This window comes from Megalopta genalis, chromosome 4 (genome assembly GCF_051020955.1).
Source record: "Megalopta genalis isolate 19385.01 chromosome 4, iyMegGena1_principal, whole genome shotgun sequence".
In the NCBI taxonomy this organism is placed as follows: domain Eukaryota; kingdom Metazoa; phylum Arthropoda; class Insecta; order Hymenoptera; family Halictidae; genus Megalopta; species Megalopta genalis.
In genome coordinates, this window is record NC_135016.1 from 5,852,604 (window position 1) to 5,876,052 (window position 23,449).

At 52.4% G+C, this 23,449-nt stretch overlaps 2 protein-coding genes across 5 annotated transcripts; both read left to right on the forward strand.

Annotated features, from left to right (window-relative positions):
* Positions 1–132: 132 nt before the first annotated feature.
* On the forward strand, positions 133–4,160 carry LOC117222561 (116 kDa U5 small nuclear ribonucleoprotein component). Its single transcript, XM_033474320.2, has 8 exons — positions 133–519; positions 723–979; positions 1,037–1,308; positions 1,374–2,062; positions 2,134–2,363; positions 2,447–3,165; positions 3,228–3,508; positions 3,565–4,160. The coding sequence occupies exons 2-8, from the start codon at positions 734–736 to the stop codon at positions 4,068–4,070; spliced, it is 2,943 nt and encodes a 980-aa protein (XP_033330211.1). The 5' UTR covers positions 133–519; positions 723–733; the 3' UTR covers positions 4,071–4,160.
* A 4,433-nt stretch (positions 4,161–8,593) lies between these two features.
* Positions 8,594–23,320, forward strand: LOC117222562 (uncharacterized). 4 transcript variants are annotated; one of them, XM_033474321.2, is made up of 4 exons: positions 8,594–10,096; positions 13,101–13,241; positions 15,898–16,505; positions 17,001–23,320. In XM_033474321.2, the coding sequence occupies exons 1-4, from the start codon at positions 10,081–10,083 to the stop codon at positions 18,801–18,803; spliced, it is 2,568 nt and encodes an 855-aa protein (XP_033330212.2). In that variant the 5' UTR covers positions 8,594–10,080; the 3' UTR covers positions 18,804–23,320. The 4 variants fall into 4 exon arrangements, with proteins under 4 accessions (XP_033330212.2, XP_033330216.2, XP_033330214.2 ...); XM_033474325.2 differs by having other exon boundaries at positions 8,595–9,926; XM_033474323.2 differs by having other exon boundaries at positions 8,596–9,904.
* The last annotated feature ends 129 nt before the right edge of the window (positions 23,321–23,449 follow it).

Below are 23,449 nucleotides of genomic sequence, written 5' to 3' on the forward strand. Positions count from 1 at the left end.
CCGAGTTCCAACATACGCGTATTTGTTAAATAAATCATATTCACCTTATAACATTCAGCAAATATCGTGTATTACACGAAATAAAATGATTGATCTAGCTCTGTCACATTGGCATGTTGCCTTTGCGTTTACACCGACTTCACTCGATACAAATTGCACGAGTTTGTACACACTCGAGAAATAAAAAATACACGTGTATTTTAATTGCGTATATAGTTTCATTGTACCTCTGTATCTGTGTTCTGAATGTAACAATCAAAGAAAGCGTGCGAATGTTCTGCCCATCATTTTATAACATTGGTTTACACTTTGGGCGGCTGTTATGATGGAAGTGTGGAGAAAAAGAGAGGGAGCGAAAGGGAAAAAAGGACAAACTGAGACGGATCGGCCACTTACGGGAAAGGAGGATCCATCTGCTGGCGAATCTGGAGTTAGACGCCACAACATGATGCAGGGTTCATAACCAAGAATACAAACACGACATCGATTGAACGTTTGCTATAAATAATACTGTTGCTGGTAAGTGCATAACATTAGCGAGCGTTCTTTGTGAACTTTTTGACGTGTCGAACAAAGTTGGTCGATAATTGCCAGCTTTTTCACATTGTTACACATGACCGGTTGTTCGTAATTGTCAAGGTTATGTACCCGTGACCAACTCGTAAACAATCGATCTTCTAGCGTAAATATGTTGTGTATATTTGCTGTTATTTAATTTAAAGCAAGACTCACCATGGACGCTGATCTGTACGATGAATTCGGCAATTATATCGGGCCCGATTTGGCCTCCGATAGCGAAGACGAAAATGAGTATGGGAACGCTGGAGACGATGTCGACGACAGGGAGCGCTCCGACGAGGAAATGGAGGAGGACAAAGATGAGTCTAGGGAGCAAAATGACCAGGGTAACTCTATGGCGGTAGTGCTGCACGAAGATAAAAGATATTACCCTAGCGCACTGGAAGTATACGGACCAGAGGTAAGTTCATAGACTCCGAATGCATTTTTTCCATTAATGTCACTGACCATATTCCAGGTGGAAACATTAGTGCAAGAAGAGGATGCCCAGCCATTGGACAAACCACTGATAGCACCAACTAGGAAGCCAAAGTTTCAGATCAAGCAGCAACAACTTCCAGAAACGACGTATAGCATAGAATTCTTGGCAGACATGATGGATGCACCCCATTTAATTAGGAACGTTGTACTGCTCGGTCACTTGCACCATGGAAAAACTACTCTAGTCGATTGTTTGGTGAGGCAAACCCATCCCTATCTCCACAGTGTAACGGATGAAAAGCCTTTGAGGTAGGAGCTAACAATCTGTCCAATAAAATGTAGTTGAACTTCGTTAAAAACTTGATAATCTGCAGGTACACAGACACTCTATTCACGGAGCAGCAGCGGGGCGTATCAACCAAAGCGACACCTGTGACTCTGTTGTTACAGGACGTGAAGTCTAAATCTTATCTATTAAACATATTTGATACCCCGGGCCACGTGAACTTTTCCGACGAGGCGACCGCCGCGATACGTTTATCTGACGGCGCAATCCTAATCGTGGATGCCGCAGAGGGTGTAATGTTGAACACTGAGCGGCTGCTGAAACACGCGCTTCAAGAGAAGCTTGCGTTAACAGTCTGTATAAACAAGATAGACCGTCTGATCTTGGAGTTAAAACTGCCTCCGTTAGACGCGTACTATAAATTGAGGCACATTATCGAGGAGATCAACGGATTGATCGCCCTCTACTCGGACAACGAGAATCCGTCGTTCGTGTCGCCCGCGATTGGCAACGTGTGTTTTGCAAGCTCCGAATACAACGTCTGCTTCACCCTAAAATCCTTCGCCGCCTTGTATGCAAAGACCCATCCAGGATTGAACTCCAACGAGTTCGCGAAGAGACTATGGGGCGACATATACTTCAATTCGAAGACCCGGAAGTTCACCAAGAAACCTCCGCACAATACCGCACAGCGCAGCTTCATTGAGTTTATCTTGGAGCCGTTGTACAAGATCTTCGCACAGGTTGTCGGCGACGTGGACACTACTTTGCCGGATGGTTAGTAAGACTTTAACGTTCTCGCTTTTGGTGGCTTATATTAATAATCTTATCTCCGTCTGACTTCACAGTTTTGGACGAACTGGGAATCAGATTGACCTCCGAGGAGATGAAGATGAACATCAGGCCTCTATTAAGATTGGTCTGCACCAGGTTTTTGGGAGATATGTGTGGACTGGTCGACATGTGCGTAGCTCACGTGCCTAGTCCCCAGTCGCACGCACCGGTAAAGGTGCAGCACGTGTATACAGGACCTATAGACTCTCCACTCGCGCAGGACATGGTCAACTGTGATCCTGATGTTTGTACCTTCGAGTTCTTTCTAGCTTCAAAGGATCTATCGATGCACGATCTCTATATCTTGCCGATACGCTTTGTTCCCAGGGCAGGCTGATGATTCACAGCACGAAAATGTACCCTACCGAAGACTGCACGCTATTCGTAGTCCTCGGGAGGGTGATGTCCGGCACTCTAGAGGCAGGACAACGCGTCCGCGTGCTTGGTGAAGCTTATTCTCGCACCGATGAAGAGGACTCGCGGGTTCTCACTGTTGGAAGGTTATGGATCAGCGAGGCACGCTATTCCATCGAGTTAAACCGGGTTCCAGCGGGTAACTGGGTCCTGATCGAGGGCATCGACCGACCCATAGTGAAGACCAGCACGATCACCGATCTGAACAGCTCGGACGACCTTCACATATTCCGGCCGCTGAAGTTCAACACCCAGAGCGTGATTAAGATCGCGGTAGAGCCCGTGAATCCCTCGGAGCTGCCGAAGATGTTGGACGGTCTGAGGAAGGTGAACAAGAGCTACCCTCTGCTGGGCACTAGGGTCGAGGAGAGCGGCGAACACGTGGTCCTGGGAACGGGTGAACTGTACCTGGACTGCGCCATGCACGATCTGCGTCGCATGTACTCCGAGATCGATATCAAAGTGGCCGATCCAGTCGTCGCCTTCGCCGAAACGGTGGTAGAGACCAGTTCGTTAAAGTGTTTCGCGGAGACACCGAACAAACGCAACAAGTTGACGATGATCGCCGAGCCGCTGGAGAGAGGTTTGGCCGAGGACATCGAGGCGGAGCACGTTAAGATCACGTGGAACAAGTAAGTTCAGTTTCCGATGGATCGAACGTAGGGAGAGGTCTCGATCACTCTGCGATTTGCAGGAAGCGGTTGGGAGAGTTCTTCCAGACGAAGTACGATTGGGACTTGCTAGCAGCGAGAAGTATATGGGCCTTCGGACCAGACGCAACAGGCCCGAACATTCTAGTCGACGACACGCTGCCGTCCGAGGTGGACAAGACGCTGCTGAACAGCGCCCGGGACGCCATCATTCAAGGCTTCCAATGGGGCACCAGAGAAGGCCCGCTTTGCGAGGAGCCGATCCGGAACGTGAAGTTCAAGATCTTGGACGCTGTGATCGCCCAGGAGCCTCTGCATCGAGGAGGTGAGGACGTCGGACCGTTCCAGATAGATTCGTGTTAATTCCGTTTTCTGTTACAGGCGGCCAGATCATTCCAACTGCGAGGAGGGTAGCCTACTCGGCGTTCTTGATGGCAACGCCCAGATTAATGGAACCGTACCTGTTCGTCGAGGTGCAGGCTCCCGCGGATTGCGTGTCGGCCGTTTACACGGTGCTGGCGAAAAGGAGGGGCCACGTGACCCAGGACGCCCCCGTGCCCGGAAGTCCTTTGTACACCATCAAGGCGTTCATCCCGGCGATCGATAGCTTCGGGTTCGAGACCGATCTGAGGACGCACACGCAGGGACAGGCGTTCTGCTTGTCGGTCTTCCACCATTGGCAAATCGTGCCCGGCGATCCGCTTGACAAAAGCATCACGATCCGACCGCTCGAGCCTCAACCGGCCACACACCTGGCCAGAGAATTTATGCTGAAAACACGGAGGCGGAAGGGTCTGTCGGAGGACGTGTCCATCAACAAATTCTTCGACGACCCTATGTTGCTCGAGCTGGCGCGGCAGGACGTACTTCTGAATTATCCATTATAAGAAACCTTGTATAATTTCAATTATACAACAGCTGTATAATTCCAATTTTAGTGCGAAGTCGTATTGATAATAAAATTATTTTCTACACAAGTTCGATCTCTTGCTTTCCCATCCCCTTCTCCCGTCGACGTTCAATAATTCCGGACGATCGATTTCCCGAAGGAACGGTTGTCGGAAGTCTTATTCCCGGCTCAATGAAATTCGAATAAAAGCGAAGTACCGTGGCGTCGAGTGAAGGAACTTCACCCTACGCTCCAAGTAAAATGGAGGACGCCTAAATCAATAACTGCGCAGGGACGCGGAATGCGAGCTGCGGAGAATGCGGGGCGGAACATTCCATTCCGGCGTATCGGGTAACATCGGAACCGGCTTCGGCCTATGAATGAGAACCCAATCGTGTCTCTATCGATGCTTCGATCGCCGGAGAAAACGGAATTTCCTTGAGCGGTAATAGTTGCTGCACCGTGAGTGTGCATTCTGCAGCAAAATCGACAGTCACGCAGCACGAAAGCCGTCCGACGTAACCGAAATGCTGCCGCAAGCTTTGAAACGGAAAAGTACGAACGATCTAGAAGCTATTCCGTCGAAAGCAGGCAGCCGAGGGCGCAGATTGCCCTATGGGGCACACCGATCCGGTTCCATGGAAGTCGGGAGCCAGCAAAACCACGCCTATACAAAGCGCGTTGCATTAAGAAATTAAGATGAACGGTTCCTCCGACGTTATTCGCCTGAGAAATTACTCTAAGAGGCCACTCGGAGCAAGCAGTATTCGTCGCCTCGTTCTCTTACGTTCACAGTTCCAACAGCCTAGCAGAAGAAAAAGGTCGCAACTTCAAAATCCTCGGCAAGTCGAGAAATCCGAAGAGAAAGGAAGCAGCTCGGGGGAACATCTTTCGACCGTATCCGCGCGAAATAATCGTTCGTAGCTCGGTTTCTCTTATGCCCCGCTTCCGAAATCTCGCCAGCTCTGTCAACGTGGATCGCAGAAGCTGCATAAGATGGATAAAACCGGGATTCGATCGAAATTGTAACGGATTCGTGCAAACGTTCGAAGGAACGTCGACGGAGAGCCGATTTGCGGCGGCCATCTGGTGGTTGTCGGCTTATTTACCGGCAAGATGCATCGAATTAGACCATGGCCACCGACGAAGTTTCTAAGACGATTCATCAGCGAACGTGGAAATGCCGGAAACATAAATGATAAACCGGATGTAGCGTCATTGTCGGTGATTCGGAGCGAAACGGGAAGACGAACGCGGAGGACAAGCAGCGCGCGCAGTCAGCAGGCGGGGCCGCAACTGCGCGCAGCCGAATGGGTGGTCAGAGTGGTCGGAGCCTGACGCCATTTTACCGGCTGTAACCATGCCCATCAGTCCGCCCATGAACGGCGATCGACCAGAGAGCCGTGCTCGGCCGATGGACGCAAAACCGGGTTCGCTCGGCTCGATTGTCTCTTTTTCAAGGCGACGGTCGCTACGGAGCGAACTACCGCGTCGCCGCCGATCGATCGGTCGGCTCCTCGTTCTTCTCGTTCTCCCGCTCTCTCTCTCTCTCTCTCTCTCGCTCTCTCTCCCTCTCTCGCTCCCTCTTTTTCTCGCTGCAACCCCCGACGTCGCGACGCCCTGCGTTTTCTTTCTCGCTCGATCTTCGCGGCGCCGTTTAACGACGCTAATCCATCGATCCGCAGATTTTTCGTTAACGAACTCTCGCATCGCATCGGGACACGACCGAAGATGCAAATTCACGATTGCCACGGCATTCGATTATGGCGATGTTCGCGTAATTTCGTGGTCACGGAAGGGAACACAGCGTGTCGCATGATTTCGAGTGATCGTCGCTTAATGATGTGATGCACGATGCGTCGTGCTCAAGCGGCGTTTCTACGGTTTTCTTTGTCTTCCAAACCTTTCAAATTCGGAAAAGTAGACAAGTCCTATGTTCTACGGCTGAATCAACGCGTAAACCGAAATCTTTCGAGATCGTGGCGTGCGGCGTTTTTAATTACGTCCACGGAATTGTCGCAGATATCGTTGTTACTGTCGATTGTTAACGTCGTTGCGCAAGGGACGGAAAATTCTGAGAAGTCGAAGAAGATGCAGGAGAATACCGTCGAATAATTATCTCGTTTTCTCCGGTTGACGGATCAAGCAGCTTTACAATTATTCGAGCCTTTTGGCTCGTTTTCATAGTTATTGGCAATCGGTAACTGTGAAAACGAGCCAAAAGGCTCGAACAATCGCATCTCCTCTTCCCAAATTGTCCACTTTCGTGGACAATCCGAGCGTCGGTAAGGGAGACATTACCGTATAGCGCCGTCCGGCAAGCTCGAGGAATTCATCGCGATTCGATGCGTTGTTACGGGGATTCGCGTCTTAGGAAGGTTGTCGAAGGTCTTAGGGACATCGATTCGAGATCGAGGCTAACTTTCTAAACGCCGGAAAGCCGCTTGGAAGTGTCGCCGGCGCAGGAATGTCGGAGCAAAATTCCTCCGCGGGGGCATCGAAATCTGGCGGAGGCCGGCCGGAAAATCGGAGCGCGCTGGCTCGACAAAGAACGTCGCACAAACGCGCACAGCCAATCAGGATCAACCGGTTACCGGGTTTCTATAAATAGCGGGACATTTAAATTTACAATAGCGACGCGATGTATCGCCGCGCGCGAGTCACTGTTGTACAATGTATAAGTAGGTACGCGCGGGATACTTCTCGAACACAATTCGGTCGGTTGTCGCGGCGCGTTATCGGGAGGAAAGGCTTGCTGGTACGCGCGTTCGTATGCGTGCGTGCGTGCGTGGCTATCGTCGAAACTAGAGTAACGCGTTCGCGAGCGTGCGGCCCGAGGAACACACGCTCGACGTCTGTTTTCATCGATACCAGAGATCGAAGTTACGAAACTAGAGGCCAGGGAAGCATATGCATAATGGATCGAGCCGCGTCTACCGGCTCGGCGAATACGAAACGTCGATTTCCGGGACCTTGAATTTCGCGGCACGGCAACGCAAGACCCGACCCCGTCCGAGCGGTATCGGCACGATAAAAACGCTCGATCGGACAAGAAAACGGGAAAAAATTGCGGAAAAACCGGTGGCCCGATGATCGAGAACTTTTCCAGGGAGATCGGCCACGTTCGCCGCCGCGGCCGTCGCTACAGCCGTTAGGCCGCGCCGCATATTTATCGCGCTTGTCCGTCGACGCGGTTTTATTGCGGCACGGACAAGTCACCGTTCTTAACACGCCGCCGCTCGAAAGCTGCTTTTTATGCTCGATGCGCCGCGACCGGCACACGGCGCATCCGATAATTAGAGCGACGTGCAAGAGGACTGCACGGTCAGACGACGCTCGAAAGAGACGGCCCAACGGGCTCCTCGCGCTTCTTTGCACGCAATTGTGGACGACGATTCGAATCTCCGGATCGTTTTTACCGCTTCCGTCGAGGGACATCCTAGTTCAAGGTTGTACAGCGAATTCTCTCGCAAGCGAATTCTACAGCGAAGTTCCTCAGCTTGTAGACAAAGATGGACGCGTTGAGAAGAGGAGACGCGATTATTCCCGAGCCTCGCGGCTCGTTTTCGTGGTTGTCGACGATCGGCAGAAGCGAGTCGCATGGCTCGAATAATCGCATCTTCTCTTCCCAGATCGTCCATCTTTGTTCGCAAGCTGAGGGACAATTACGGAGAATTTACCGTACAACCGAGACCGCGGATGTCTCTGGACGGAAGCGGTGGAAACCGCGTTGGGCAATTGCGTGTGACATTGCTCGGGTGTCTGGTCATTGCTCGCCGACTCTACTTGCTAGGTAAACATTGAACCGTTCTAAGCAACTTTCTGCGCTGTCCGCTCGTTCCTCCGCGGAACGTGCCCCCTTTTCGGGTGAGGCGGAAAAAGAAAAGGGACAGTCTGCGGTCATCGAAGCGAGAGTTCGGCGAACGTTGATCCAGCTCGTCAGTTGTTAGCAACTAATTTGTCATAATTTACACTAACTAACGAGTTATAATCGTTAATCCGATCACTTTTCGCCAGCTCTAAAGCGTTGCTTTTCAGCAGAGAGACGGGCAGCATCGGTCCTGCCAAGCTGTTGGGCGGTCTAGGACTCGTACGAGGGTTCGTCCTCGCGGAGGCCGAGGCGTGCCCCAAAGAGTGAAAGGAACCCCTTGGGAAAGGAACTGCAAAGAAGCTGCGAAATACGCGAGAAAGGCGACCACCGACCGTGTCGCAGGCGACTAGCATCGTCCGGAGTCAAGATCGATCAGCTCGTCGGCGGATCGACGAATGAATCGAAGGTTTCGGGGGGGCACGGGTGGTCGTGGCAGGGTGCAGGGGGCCCGGAGGACGAGCCGGAGTAGCCGGAGGACCGGCAGGAATCGCGGAAAAGGACGAGGACGACGGAAAAGGGGACCTCGCCGGTTCGTCGACGCTCGCCGACGCTCGGCGTCGTTCGTGCGGCTCCGTCGCAGCGAGGCGGGGTTTAGGCGGGGTCGATACGCGGCCAGAGCCGTGCCTTCCCGTCGTTTCCGTGCAGCGTCGTTCTAATCGCACCGTATCGAAATCTGGCAACGGCTGCGGCCGCAGTTCGGCGCCACCGCTGCACACACTTGCTCTGCTCTCGGGATCGCCTCCGCCTCCGCCACCCGCCGCCGTCGCCGTCTTCGTCTTCGTCGTCGTCGTCGTCGTCGTTCGCCGTCGCGTTCGTCGCCGGCAGCCGCCACCGAATCGCTACATCATCGAGTATCGTCGCGCTACGTTCGAGAGTCGTCCCGAGTGCAGCGAATCGAGAGAGTCGCGCGGCCGACAAGGACGGACGAAACGCGCGGGCCAGGGGGTTGGGGACGCAGAGGGGAGGGAGCAAAACATAGATAGATAGAGAGAGAAAGAGAACGCGGTGTGTTACGTTGACGAGACCCGTGGAGAGTCCTCGAGGAGGAGGGAGGCAAACGGAAGAGAGCGACGGAGACCGTGGAACAACGCACGATAGAGGGTGGGGGAGGGAGGCGGTCGGTGGGGGGACGGAGACCGAGCTGAGAGGAGAAGAGAGCAAGAGAAAGAAAGAGAGAGAGAGAGAGAGAGAAGGAGAACGGGTGGGAGAAAGAGAAAGAGAACGAGGGAGTCCGCGCGCGGGCGCGCGCGCGCGCACGCCTGTCGACCCACCGGTCGATCGACAACCACGTCGTGTCGTCGACGACGAGCACGACGAAGAGGAACGTGGCGCGCGTGTTCGGGAGTGACGACACGTAGGAAGCGCGTAGCAGTGGCGGCGTAGGAAGAGAGACCGATCTCGCGGCGGTGCTAAAAGACGGTGGAATCGAGAGGAATCGTGACGGAGCAGCGGGCCGAGGGAGGGAAGCGCGACGGGGAAGCGGACGTATAAGAGGCAGAGACAGAAGCGGCGCGAACGGAAGGAAGGAGAAAGGAAGGAAAGGACGGAAAGGAGAGAAAGGAAGGAAGTGGAAGAGGAAGAAGGAGAGGAATCGGGTCGAAACCGTGGCAGGGACATGTGCGCGGCGCTGTGCTCGCAGTCGGTAGGGACGTGATGGTACGTGGCTCGCGGCGGCGTGCGAGTTATCAGGATTGCTCGCGGTCACGGGTTCGTGACAACGGCCGTGGCGAGGAGTGCGACGGCGTGAGCGACGACAACGAGGCTTGCTATCGCGGGAGAGAGCCTCGGGGCGCCGCACGCCGACGGACGGAGCGCTGTTGCCACCTCTCCTCGGCCGCTGCACCGCGAGAACCGATACGGCAACCAAGAACACCGTCGTTGCCACGTCCGCTGCTACGTTCCGCTGCCAGCCGGGACGGCAGCTCGCTGGCCACGACACGACCGTATCTCTCGTTTAGCTGGTAAGCAGCCTGTACACCGCTGGTAAGCCTCTCTATACCGCCCCCGAAACGTCGGCTAGGTCGCCGCGAATCTCCGTCAACCGCCTCTCTCTCCTGGCCCTGTCGCCGTCAGCTCGATCCCAAACGACCAGATACCGCCGCGACGCACGACGACGATCCGATCCTCCTCGCCTGGAATGCTCGACGCGAACGGTAGGATTCACCGAGTGACGCCGCGCGATCGCTAGATTAACCCCCTCGACGTCGGCCGCATCCTCTCTCTCTCGGTCCATCCTCGACTTTCCGAAATTCGCCGCGGTGCATCCGCCGATGGCGGCTGACCCGCGCGCCTGTTATCGCGCTCGTAGCAACGTTTCGCCACGCGTATCCCGTTGCTCCGGTACTCGTCCTAGCTCCGGCACCGGGAAACGCGGGTTCGACGAACCGAAACGACATCGGCCGGCCGTTGTTTGTATTCGATCCGTCGGGGGACACGCGCCGCACCGAAAATTCCGCCGAGGACACGAAGGGGGTTGAACGGGGAAGCGGTTGGTAAACACGCTCGAGAATGTCTGCCAAAGCCGGCGCGCGGTTAAGGAACATTAGCGACCCGGGTCGTCGAAGATACACAGCGTTTTGCACGCGGGGGGAGAGATAGTCGTAGAAACACGAGCCTGTGTACATTTCCGCGGCAGCGATGTCTGATCAGCGATATCCTTTTTTCCTTGGGCCGCGCGCTGCGTCGCGATCGAATATCATTTCCCCGGCCGTTTCTCCCGCCTCCCCGCGCGCGATCCTCGAGCGCGGCGAACGTGACCGGAATCGGGGAATAGAGCTTGTTCGTCCGAGCCGATGAAAAATTTCGATCGCGGACTCCCTCGGGGAACCGCTCCGCGAGGATCACCGCGAACGAATTCGTCCTCTGCCGGCTTGGCGCCAGACCTTTCTCAAGTTCGAGTCCAGAGACCCTGCTACTGCTCCCTCCTCCTCCGTCTCTGTCTCTCTGCCCACTCTCTCTCTCCCTCGCTCTCTCTCTTTCTCTTTTCTCTCTCTCTCTCTCTCTCTCTCTCTCTCTCTCTCTCGGTGCGGCTCCGTCTGTCTCCGTCGCCGTCTCTGTCTCCCCCCCGTCTCTGCCGGCGTCTCTTCCTCCTCGTCGCTCCTGCTCATTCCTGGTGACCCCACTTTCGTGTCTCCGCCGTGTTCCCGGCCTTGGCGAATCATTCACCAAACCGAAATTGCCTGAACACGAGTAGTCGGCCGTGTTATTCCCGTACGCAGGTGGTCGAGCCTTCCTTTCCGGCCAGTTTCGCCTGCCATGCGCAGTGACACTTGGCCCCGTGCTCGCGGAGCTCGTCGCACGCGAACCGTTTTCCCAAACAGACGAACCGAACCGTTTCTCGCGTGCTCTCCACGGGAAAGAAAGAAATTCCGCGCGGAGAGGACAAATGCCGCGGGTCGATCCCGCGGACAGTCCCGTCCCGTCGTCGGGACGTTTCGTTCCGCGAGCGAAAGAGATCGTCGGCCGTGTCCTGTCGGACCGAATAGCGGCACTCGGAGCGCCGATAAATCGCGACGCGTAGATCCGCGGCCGCCGCGGCTCTGAAAACCTAGTTTTTCCAGGTCGCGACGTGGTGTCGCGTGACCGGCCGGTTTCACTGTCAAGTACCTTTCACGCGAGGACCTCGTTGTTCGTCTCGTGTTCGGCACCGATAATCCCGCCTCTACCGTCGAGGCGTTCCTTTAATCCGCGATAAACGCGATCGGAACCCGTGCCTCATTCGCGATCGATCATCCGACGAGATAATTGGGCATCGCCGGCTTGCGTAACGACCCGTGAAACTAGAATAAAAACCGCTTGCGATACGAATCGGGGAGGGGGGGAGTTTGTAGGACTGTCCGCAGAATGTTCGGCCGTCGAGTTTAGGGTAGCCGAGCCGGTTACCGTGCTCTGACCGATTGCTGTGCCTTCGTTTCCGGGTATTTTAGATTTACCGTTTAGGACATGTTCAATTTTTTGGTTCATAATATAGTATTAATATGTATATAATATAATATAATATTCGTCAAGGGGTTAATCTTGTCCATAATATATTATACATAAATTTTGTTCATAATATAATATATTATTAATATAATATAATATTAAAATATGTATATAATATAATAAAATATAATATAATATTATATTAATATGTATATAATATAATATTCGTCAAGGGGTTAATCTTGTTCATAATACATACAATTCGTCGAGGGGTTAATCTCGTCCACAATATATTATACATAAATTATATTCACAATACATCAAAACAACATGAAAAAGTTGAATAAATCCTATTCGATGCATGTGCAAAGTCGATCACGCCCGGAAACGAAGCAGACGCGCAACAAATACTCGCTCCGCGTGTAAACGAGAATCCACGTGTTCCGAACGATGCCCCATCGAATCGTGGAATAGTTCCGGAACCGAAGGGGTGAATTAATCCTAGAGAATTTGCGAGATCTGCCGGTTAACGGGCCGAGGAATGCTCGGAGCAGCGTGTGCGCAGCGGGGCGTTCGCGCGAGCAGCGATTCGTTCGCGCGATACGATTTCGCCGTTGTTTCTCGTGCGATTCCCGGCCGCGGCCGCGTCGGGGCGCAGCAGCATGCCGGTTCATCTAGTCGAAAGTATCGCCGGGGTGGCGGGAGCGCGGAAGGGATCGGGAGAAAGCATCCCCTTTAAGAGATAGAGCTTAAAGTGGCGGCGTAACGCGTCTCCCCACGAGAGGCGCGATTTCCATGGGATATTTCATTATTCTAAATATATCGACGGCCGGTGGGGCGAGCCCCGGTTAAACGCGAGATCGCCGGCTGCCGTGCACTCTAACCCGATTACCTGCGCGGTGATTCCGCCGCGCGAGAAACGCCGCGGCGCGGCGGCGCGCTCCGACTACCTGGCGTTTCGAGATCCTCCGGAGGCTGATCCGCCGGCTGTCGGAACGAACGCGTCCGCGACGTCACCGGTGTCGGTACTAATGACCCGCGTAACGCGCGGGATTTAATTTTAGATAAGCGAAAGACCGTCCGGATACCCGGACGGTCCTCCGCCAGTCGGAACGGCGCGAGACGCGCGCGCGAAACGCCCGACGACTCGCGCGGCGCGACTCAACTCGCGCGGCGGCGACTTTTAATCAGCCCCGAGCCGGCAGTCGCGGATTAACGATCCGATCGTCACAGCTGTTTCAGAACCGAACACCGACATGGAGGCGACGGAGAGGGAGAAGCCGCTGGTTAAAGAGTTGAACGAACATATCGTGTGTCCTCTCTGCAGGGGATACCTCGTCGACGCAACCACGCTCGTCGAGTGCCTGCATTCCTGTTAGTATTCTATTCTATCAAACCGAAACACCTTCGCGACCGATCGATCGCGAATTATGAGCCGCGGTGTGTCGCTCGCGAAGGAAACGCGCCCACGGCGCCGCGATGATGCACGGTGCAGGGGTTGAAACCACCCCGAAAATAACCGTTTTAAACCGTTGTTCGTCGGTCCACGCTGGAACAGTTATTAGGATCGAAGGAATGTTGGAGCTGTTACGGATACACGCGTCGGTTCTGTGTCTGTTATTTTGCGGTAATAACTGTCGGTTTAATAATTAATACTCGTCGCGTTAACACACGTTTTGCAATCTCTTGATATACCGAGATGTCGTTGTTGCAGCTTATTCGCAATCTTATGGCTCGCTATGTATTTCCATTGAAAAGGGAGATAATATCGTTCCTTTCGTCTCTTATCGATATATAAATAAATTAGAAATAATATTTAATCATTTGCACTCTGAGGCAAAATTTGTTATATCACCTTTTAAGATAATTTTGATATTAACAAAGTTCAGATTTAAAAAATTATAATAATAATGCATAAAATGCATTTTGTCATATAAAATAGAAATACTATAAATTAGAAAAATGATTTTATATTTACAGTTAAAATAGCTTCGAGTGTAAAGGGTTGATACTGTATGAACGTAAGAAAATACCATGAAATAAATATCTAACGTAAACTCGAGTCATTTATTTGATAAAATGTCTAAACAATGTCTATAGCATAAGTCAAGGATGGCGGCACAGTTTATTTGTTAACCTAGATTTTATTTGCGCATGCTATGAAAGAGGCGACGACGTCTTACTATTGTAGATACCGCAAACAACGGGTACTAATTTAATAACATATAATTCAATAACAGTAAGACCTTAACATAGCGATAAATTAACCAGGCTGCAGTTTTCATGTAAAATATAAATTTTCGAGGAAGATGGCGAGAAATGGAAAATAACTCGAAGAGTTCCTTCGTATAATTCGGATCGGTTGAAAATAGCTGGACACGATATCATTAAACTATTCTTACGCGTCAACAATTTGGTATCTCAGCTACGCGTGTTTACCATAAACGCGTGAAACCGGCAGTCCAGTGAAAACATCCTACTGGTTCTTTATAACTGTTCGAAGCACCGAAACCGATATCATACCCGTTTTCAATCGTCGATACAGAGGAACGCGTGCCCGCCGGAAGTCGACCGGTTTCTCGGCTAATAAAGCGCGAAATTGAAATTGATTTGCTCGATCGAAGAAATCGAGGTTGACGGCGATGTGTTCGGCGCCGACGTTTACATTCTATTTTACCATCGATATTTCCGCGGGAGCGTGCCTCGATCCGGATTATTGAGACCCCTTGTATAATCGGGCGATAAAAGCCGTCGATCGCAGCACTCGGGGAAGTATTCGTACGCATCGCCGCGCCGGGCGATGCGCGCCGCGCCGTACCACGAACGGCCGTATCTACTTCGTGTACTTCGTGTGCGTGGTGGAACAGTCCGCGCGTCTGTCCGCCCTTCTGGCGGGCATCAGAATTCATGGAGGGTGACTAAACCACGCTCTCTGTACTCTCGAGCTCGTCCGAGCCCGGTCCGGCTCTTTAAGAACGAACCTTTCGAAAACATTTGCACTTTTACCGCCGCGCCTACCTGCTTACCTGCCGTGTCCGTACTTACCCGAACAATGCTGTTCTATTGCCAGCTTTTCGGCAACCCTTGGACTTTAACCCTTTCACTGTCCCCACTTCCGTACGACGGTGTTAGCTAAAATTGTACTCGGACGCAGGATACAGAGTTGAGACCGACGAATCAAATTTTTGTTCGGTATCGTCGAATAAAAATTTATCTGTACAAGATTTTATTCGATACCATCGAATATGAAGAAGCACCGGGAATTTTGTAGTGCTATGATTTTATACTTTATTTACAATTTATTCGCGAATATATTCGTGAAGGTATATTCTCATAAAATTACGTAGACGGTCAAGAATTATTCGCATCGTTATTCGAATAATTTTACGAGCTCTGTTCGAATAATTCTTTGCAGAGAATTATTCGAATAACTCATTAATAAATAGACAGATTAATTTATGACTAGCAACGAGTAATCGTAATTCGAATAAAATATTCGACCAGAAGGTATTCGTCCGGATCGTTATACCGGATCAAGCATTGTTCGATACGACTCGAATACAGTAATGTCTCTCTAATTGACGCACAGCTTGTCCACAAAAATGGACAATTTAGGGAGAAGAGAGACGATTATTCGAGCCTTGCGGCTCGTTTTTGTAATTGTTGAAAATTCGTAGCTATAAAAATGAACCGCCAGGACTCGAATAATCGCATCCCCTCTTCCCAAGTTGTCCACTTTTGTTCTCAAGCTGAGGGTTGTATTGAGAAGAATTTTTTCTGTATATGTTGGATAAATATAAATGAATCTTTGCAATCTGAATACAGCAATGTCTCCTAAACGCTCAGATTGTGCACAATAATGATATCTCCTCTTCCCAAATTGTCCATGTTTGTGCACAATCCGAGCGTCGGTTAGGGAGACATTGCTGTACATCGTAACAGTGAAAGGGTTAAAATCGAGTGACATCGATTCGAGCACGAGAAAAAGTGTCCTCGGGCGTGTAAAGTACAAGACGTACGGGGCTCATAGTTTGCAGAGGTTGCATAGTCAGGCGACTGAGCAGCGGTGCCCGAGCGTGTCCTGTCTGCGACGTGGCGACGTCGCCGCCCCTGTTGCCGGACGCGAAGCTGCAGAGGCTGGTGTATCTGCTGGTACCGGGCCTCTTCCGGTCGGAGCTCGAGCGAAGGCGCCACTTCCGGCTGGTGAACCCGCAGTGTCCACCTTTGGCCCCACCTCTGGGCGCTCTCGAGCTAACCTTGGACGACTTCGTCAGCCTGAGCCTGTGCGAGCTCGATGAACCGGAAGAGGAGGCGAGCGGCGGCGATCGGTCACCGGAAAACTGTGCCGGGTCACGACACGAACGGCCGGGCGTCGACCAGACCAAGGAGGAGGAGGAGGAGACAACGGGGGTCAGGAGCACGCGATACCTGAAGTGCCCGGCTGGAGTGACGGTGCGACACCTGATCAGACTGCTGATGCTGAAGAGAGGCTGGGAGGAGGCCAACTCGGCCGGGATCAACAAGATAGAGATGCTGTGCGAGCGGAACGGCGAGCAGCGCACCGAGCTCTCGAAGATGATGGCCTTGGACCACTCCTGGACCCTGCTGGACCTGGCCTGCATTTTCGGATGGAAGAGAGTGAGTACATGCACCTGTACGTCTCGGTCTCTTTCAGGGAGTACGAGCATCTCGGATGACACCGTGAAGATCGCTCTCTAACGCTTCTCTCAATAACCGGGTACTCTTTCGCACAATTGCTTCAGAATATTTCTGGATAGATGGCTAGATAGATGGCTAGATCGTCGATCTCAGTCTCGAGTCTACAATTTTGTTATCGGTAAAGCATTCAAATTGCATGATAAAAAATCACCCTTAAATCACCCTTGTAGCAGAAGAAGGATAAGGAGCGTATGAGGAAGTAGGAGTTCTCCGTAGAATGAATAAAAGTAACATTTCGTTGACGTTAATCGATTAAAGTAGCTCTATCTCGAGTTTCGCGAACAACGAGTCCTTCGGTCGTTGACCGAAACGACCGCCGCGGGTGATCCCGGTTGAAAAAGAGCAGAATAGTGCCGGGCCCCGGGGACTGTAGAAACCTGTAGCGTTGCAACTAGCTAGAGTACCATAGGGTAGGCGGGGATTTTCACGTTGCAGGACTCGCCGATGAAGCTGTTCTACCGGGTGACGCGAATGGACAGCGGCGCGGCCTCGGTGCCGAGAGTGTGCCCGTACAACGACGAGACGAACAAGGACGTCGCGGCGACCATGGAGAACATTCAAAGGCCGCCGACGCCGCCGCCGAGCCCGAAGCCTGTCCAAGAATGCGAAGTCGAGGCCCGCAGGATTTTAGAAAGTAGCACCGAGCCGGCACGGTCCCTGGAGACGAATCTGGAACGGGACAAGGAGCCGAAGGCAAAGAAACCCCGTTGCGAGGTGACGCCGGTGATGAGGACGCCGGACCTCGTGCCGTTGCAGCCGAACCACGTGCCGGAGAGCTCGAAGAGCAAGGAGCTGGCCAGGCTGGAGCATCGGAAGCGGAGGAAGCGACGGAACAAGCGGGTGATCGCGGAGATCACCACGACGCCCCGCGAGGACCTGTTGAAGTTGAAGGTGCGGCTGACGCCGTGTCCGCCGCGGATCACGTCGGCGTCGGCGGCCGGCCAGACGAAGGAGAAGCTGCTGCAGATGAGAGCTGTTAGAAGGGAGAAGATCAAAGCGACCGCGATGGGCCAGCAGCGGTCGGCGAGCTCCGTGGTGCGGGAGGAGGGCGCGAAGGAGGGCAACGGCGAGACGGAGGAGACGATCGAGGAGATCATAGACAGCATACCGGACGAGGTGGTCAGAATCGCACAAAATATCAGCACGCAGGCTGAAGAGCCGGGAGCGGAGAGGCCGGAGCAGAGGAGCGCGCCGGTCGCCTGCCGGCCGCCTCCGTTGAAGTCGAAGGAGGAAGCGGAGCCGGAGACGACGAAGCCGGCGGAGCAGGCCGAGACGGAGAGGCCGAAGAAGGACGAGGAGATCCTGCGTCGGTTGGGCCTGGTCGCGGTGAAAGAGGCCAACGACAAGTTCCGCGAGAAGGCGAAGCAGCGCGCCCAGAACAACAGCGAGAAGATCGACAGCCTGGACCGGGAGAAGCTCGAGAAGCAGCTGCGGGAGAGCAAGGCGAACCGTGTTAGGAGTTTGTTGGCCGAGAAGCAGATGCGCGACACGCTGAAGAGCATTAGGTCCAAGACAAAGGAGGAGCAACCGCCCCCGCCGGTACAGGTCAGCGCCGTTCCGAAGAAGAAAGGCCCGCCGCCGCTCGCGCCTCTGCGGGTAGCTAAGCCTTCCGGCTTCGCGACGTCCAGCGCCATTTTGGAGCCGAACAACTCGAAGTACGAGACCCCGCTGGACCTGAGCAGCGGCGGGACGACCGTGCACAACAACGTTCTCGACCTGTCGGCCAACCTGTCGGCCAATCTTTCAGCCGGCAACTTCTCGACCTCCTCCTGTTCCTCCTCCTCGTCCTCATCCTCGTCCTCCTCCCCATCTTCCTCCACGTCCTCGTCCTCGTCCTGCTCGCCCTCGTTGAACCCGAGGCCGCCGAGACCCGGGATCGCGACGGGTAGCTTGTTGCGCGGAAAGGCGAAGGACCTGGACCAGCGGCGGGGTCAGGAGTCGAATCTTGTCACCTTGTCCGACGCAGCAGTGTCCCTGTTGAGCGGATGCATCGGCGACAAGAGCTCCGTGGACCCTCTGGTGCTTAGCTCCGCCAACATCGCGAGCAAGGTAGCGCTTCGGATACCTCAGCCCCATCAGAGAATCTCCGGGTTCGGGATGAAGATCAAGCCGAACCTCGGCATCAGGCACATACCCAACCCGCAGGCGGTGGTCGCCTCACAGTACAGGAATCAAAGAGCCAGTTTCTTCAACACCGCCTCGCAGCAGCCTCCGTAAGAGGACCGCGCGACCAATCCAGAGAAGAGTCGTCGTACAGGACACCTCGAGCCGCCCGGCTTCCCCCGTCTTCGATCCTGCTCCCCCGTTACTTCCTATTATCGTTACACGTGTAAGAACCACTGCTCCTACTGAAAACGAGATTCCTATGTGACCAACCCAAAGGCTGTACGTTACCATATATTTTCTTCTTCCCGCTTCCCGCGAAGCCGCGTCGCACACGCGCAACCTAAACAAACCCAAGGCACACCCGGTGTCTATCTCGACGGTTTTCCTCCGTCGAGGCGCGGCGTGGGCGCGAGGACACACGGTACACCCGGTAGCATGAACTAGAACGCCGCCCGGCACGGAGAGTGAAAGTGTGTACGAAGATGTGTACGACGCTGTATACCGGCTAACGAGCCTTATTTAACCCTTTAACGTGGCCGAGCACGCCGGGAAGACGCGCGCGCGGCCGCCCGGCTTTTATAGCGAGACCGGCGCGACGCGCGATGCGCGAAACCTTTCGATTTTTACGCGCGAGTAGAAAGTTTACACCTCGGCGAGTGGAGGAGTCCTAGAATCAGCAGGGTCTCGCGTTCGAAGCGAGATCGGCCGGCTCTCGTTCCCGGAACACGGCCGAGAACGCGGCGGGTCTCCCTCGAATATGGAATATGGCTGCCCTGTGTCCTCGCACCCTCCCCCGGAGGAACAGACGATGGCGGTGTTCGATCCGTTGTTACCTAGATATGTTAAGTTAGGTATGTTTGTAATGCATGTATGTGTGCCCGCGATCCACCATTAATTCCCCGGTGGACGCGAGCGAATTTCTTGAGAAACAAACGGGTCGAGCTATTCGACGAACGGCTCTACGATTGACCGACGGAGATAAATTAGGCGTATACACTTAAACGAACGGTGTTAGGGTTCTGTAGAGAGGGGTACATCGGGCGAATGGTTAGGGGAACGACGGTGGACGGGCAAGACGGATGCCTCTTGCCCCGTTCCATCCAGCGTGTTGGTCGTTCCTTAGGGATCTAGAGAGAAATATGTACTTCATAGAGATGCCAAAGAACTTCGGAGAACGTGTGCAATGTATTAGTGCAATTTAATGATCGTCTATTACAATATACATATAAAAATCTATATATATATATTATAAATATATATATTATATATATATATATGGCGGATTTATCGCAGCGATAAGCCCGTCCCGGTCGATTTGTGGTAAATAAAAAAAAAAAAGGTAGACGCTAGTCGTGACAGCGAAGCGTATTTGCGAATTGGATGAACGCGATTTCGAGCAGCCCCCTAGGTGATTGTACGAGATGTCGATTGGATGCCGAAGCGAGCGTACCGCGAACCCATCTTTTCTAATTGGTGATCGAGTAATCACACGGGGAGAGCCTCGCGAGCAGAGACTTCGTGCCGGTATTATTCGAGGAAAGCTGTACCGTGACCGATATATGTATGTAACACCGGAACATCGGTTACCTTTATTTATAATGCCGTAATCGATGTACCATCGATGCATCGACACCTTTATAATACCGAAATCGATGTACTACCGAGAACCGAAATAAATACTTGTATTATTTCGGGTATTCCGTTTGGGTATTAAACATTCAAGTGACCAGAGTTCAAAGGCTCTTGTTGTGTAACCAGGCTTTTATAAAAACGTATTGTAAGGCCGGCGAATGTAATAACGACAATATAATAATACCGGCTATCGGCCACCGCTTAAACGGAATCGTGAAAGTTACAATGAAATCTGGAAACCGGAAATAACGCAGGTAAATATAGCTAAATATAGGTAAATATATAGGTAAATACACCTACACCCCTGAATTTCGGATTTCGATAAGCGTGTTACAACCGAGAATTACCGGTATTTTCCATTTTGTGGTATGAATCCCTGCTCGGCGAGGGCTCGAAACCCGTCACAATCTCGCGGCGACGTGTCGCGAACGCGAAAGTTTTTATTTGATAGAATTAACGAACTCATATCGCTGTTATCGGTTTTCTGAATAATATATATTGTGGTCGAACACGGCACGGCGAAACGTCGCCGGATCCGGCGACGGTTTGGCCAGGCGATTTTTAAACGCGGAACAGCAATAAAGATCAAACTTGACTTTGAAACGTTCACCAGGAATCCAGATCCTACTCGAACGATCAGAACAACACACAGTGTTTTGCTAGGACTACCTACTGGTTTGTACTTTTTTAGACAATTTACGAGCCGCCGCTGAGGCGTCGAAATGCTCCGCGGAGCACCGTCTCGGCTCCGCGAGGAGCGGCGAAGCCACGCCCACTCAGGGAACAGCGCGGAGCGCGGTACAGCTCCGTCGCAGCGCGTCCGTTTTACGAATTAGAGGCGAGTTCGTTTGGAAAAATAGCCGACGGATGCGCCGGACTCGTAACGTTTTCATTAACGTGGTCGGTCGTGTCCGCGATCGGTAGCCGTGTAGTTCTGGCGTTAATGAGTCGCGCAAACGAGAGTAGCGTTAATTGTCGAGCGAAACAGTCCAGGTGGGTATGGAAGAGCACAATGCCGATCGGAGTGTGTTCGAGGCGAGTCTGGCGCTGATTAAAAGCGCGCCGCTCCCGAACGACAGACGAGAGAGAGAGAGAGAGAGAGAGAGAGACGCGAACGAACGGGAACTTTACCTACATACGTAGCAACGGCGGCGCATTATATAATAATATTCGTGTAGGAAAGCAGCGCATCAATTAATAGACACATATGTATAGCTTGTACGGTTACGATGTCCAATTATCCCGCGGCACGGTCGCGTGCGGGTACGCGTGTGCGTATCATTCCCACATCGGAGAATGTGTGCGCGCGGACGAAAGGCGAGAGGACGCGTCTACGGTTTCGCAAACGGAATCAGCTATTCGGGTTAGTAACGAAATTTCCGTCAATTAGTTTGGCGGTTGGGTCAACAGCCGCGCGATTTTTCGATCAAGCTGAAAATCAAAAGGAGAGAGAAAGGAAGAGAGAGAGAGAGAGAGAGAGAGAGAGAGAGATGAAGCAAGGAATAAAAGAAGAAACTGCCAGTTCGCGAAGACGAGGCTCGCCGGAGCTCGCCGGCGAGTTCTAAGGGACCCAGATTTTTTACACGTTATTTTTCTACGGGATTTTTTAAACGAAACCGGAAGGGGGACACAACGCGTTACGTTCTATCGCCACACCCATCGATCAGAGTTTCTTCACCGTCTAATTATCCGCGATCCATTTAGCAAATCCATTAGCAACGCGCGACGAGCTTCGCTCGGCGTTTCGATGATTTCCGAAGACTGCGAGTTGTCGCGCGACACTTCGATGCATCGGACACTCGGCGAATAGCACTCGAAACAGTAGATCGATCGATCGTTCCGTGAGATCCGAAACGCTCGGCGGCTTCTCCTAATTGCGGATTCGCGGCGCCCAAAGACTTCAACGCGCAGGCACGCCGTGCCCGCGGCACAGGCGAGGGTTCATCGAGAATTCATTCGGTCGATATCAAATCACCCCCTTGTTTCGGCGGTTGATCGTCAATCCGTCTCGGGAACGTGGCCCGACAACGAAAAATCCTTCGCGACACTTGGACCAACCGGAACAAAAAAAAAAACAAGGAAGAAAAACCGATGCAAAACGTGCGAGCGAGCGAGCGAGCGGTCATTAATGAATCTTGTCTTTGTGATCAGTCGAGAGAGAGAGAGAGAGAGAGAGAGAGAGAGAGAGAGCTTCGCCAGCGAATGTTATCGAGAACGGTTAGTTAGTTAATCGTGATCACGCGGAAAACGTGAATCGTGTTGTTGTGTTCGTTTTTTTTTGTTTTGTTCGAGGAATTATATCGAATTCTATGTCGCGTGACCGCGATCGGCCGCATCGTCGAATCATTGTCGTGGTGTACCGGAGCCCCGGTAACCGGGGCCCGATTAATTATTACCGTTACTATCGATATTATTGTCGCCATGAATACTAAATATGTAACTCAGTACAGTATTTCCACGGTAAGCAACCTGTGAATTGTAATCGAACTAGGATTATCGATAATCGCTAAGGACTAAAACGTTATCCGTGTGACTTCGTTTCCTCCAGTTACCAGTTCTTTGCCTTTCGTTTCCACCCACTTGTTAGCCACCGCGGTTAAAAACGGCCCTAAACAAAAATTTCGCTTGTCCGTGAAAAAACGGCGATCGACGGAGAACAACATGTATTTTCGACAGGAGGCGATACATTCGGGTTTGCAAAGCGCGCCTCGTGCATTACGTGCATGTATATGTAACCGTGTATCCGGTACCATTGATCGTTCGAGTATCTAATTATCCAGACCATTGCGGCAATCGACTTTTCATTTGATATTTACCTCCGCTCTGCATCTCGTCGCCGATGGACAGCCGTCGGCAGTGTTTGTTGTTGCTAATTAATTAACGTGTTTAATTCGATATTTTGTTGGAATTGTTTATCTTTTTTTTTCTTTTTGGAAAATCGTGTTGCATCCAGTGTACGATCATTGCTCGTCAATAAATCGTGATGTGTATAATCATACACGTGTGTTCATTTCAGTCCTCCCACGCTCCTGCCCAATTAACGCGACGATAAAGCCGACCGCAACGATATTCCTGCTCATCGGACATCGAGCCCCGTACAACTTCGGAAACCTATTAAAACGTTT

Coding starts and splice junctions, on each gene's coding strand:
- LOC117222561 (XM_033474320.2), top strand. CDS start 734: ATGGACGCTGATCTGTACGATGAATTCGGCAATTATATCGGGCCCGAT. Junction 2,364..2,446: donor TGGTCAACTGTGATCCTGAT/GTTTGTACCTTC, acceptor CTTTGTTCCCAG/GGCAGGCTGATGATTCACAG. Junction 3,166..3,227: donor GTTAAGATCACGTGGAACAA/GTAAGTTCAGTT, acceptor TGCGATTTGCAG/GAAGCGGTTGGGAGAGTTCT.
- LOC117222562 (XM_033474321.2), top strand. Junction 13,242..15,897: donor CGTCGAGTGCCTGCATTCCT/GTTAGTATTCTA, acceptor CGGGGCTCATAG/TTTGCAGAGGTTGCATAGTC. Junction 16,506..17,000: donor GCATTTTCGGATGGAAGAGA/GTGAGTACATGC, acceptor ACCATAGGGTAG/GCGGGGATTTTCACGTTGCA.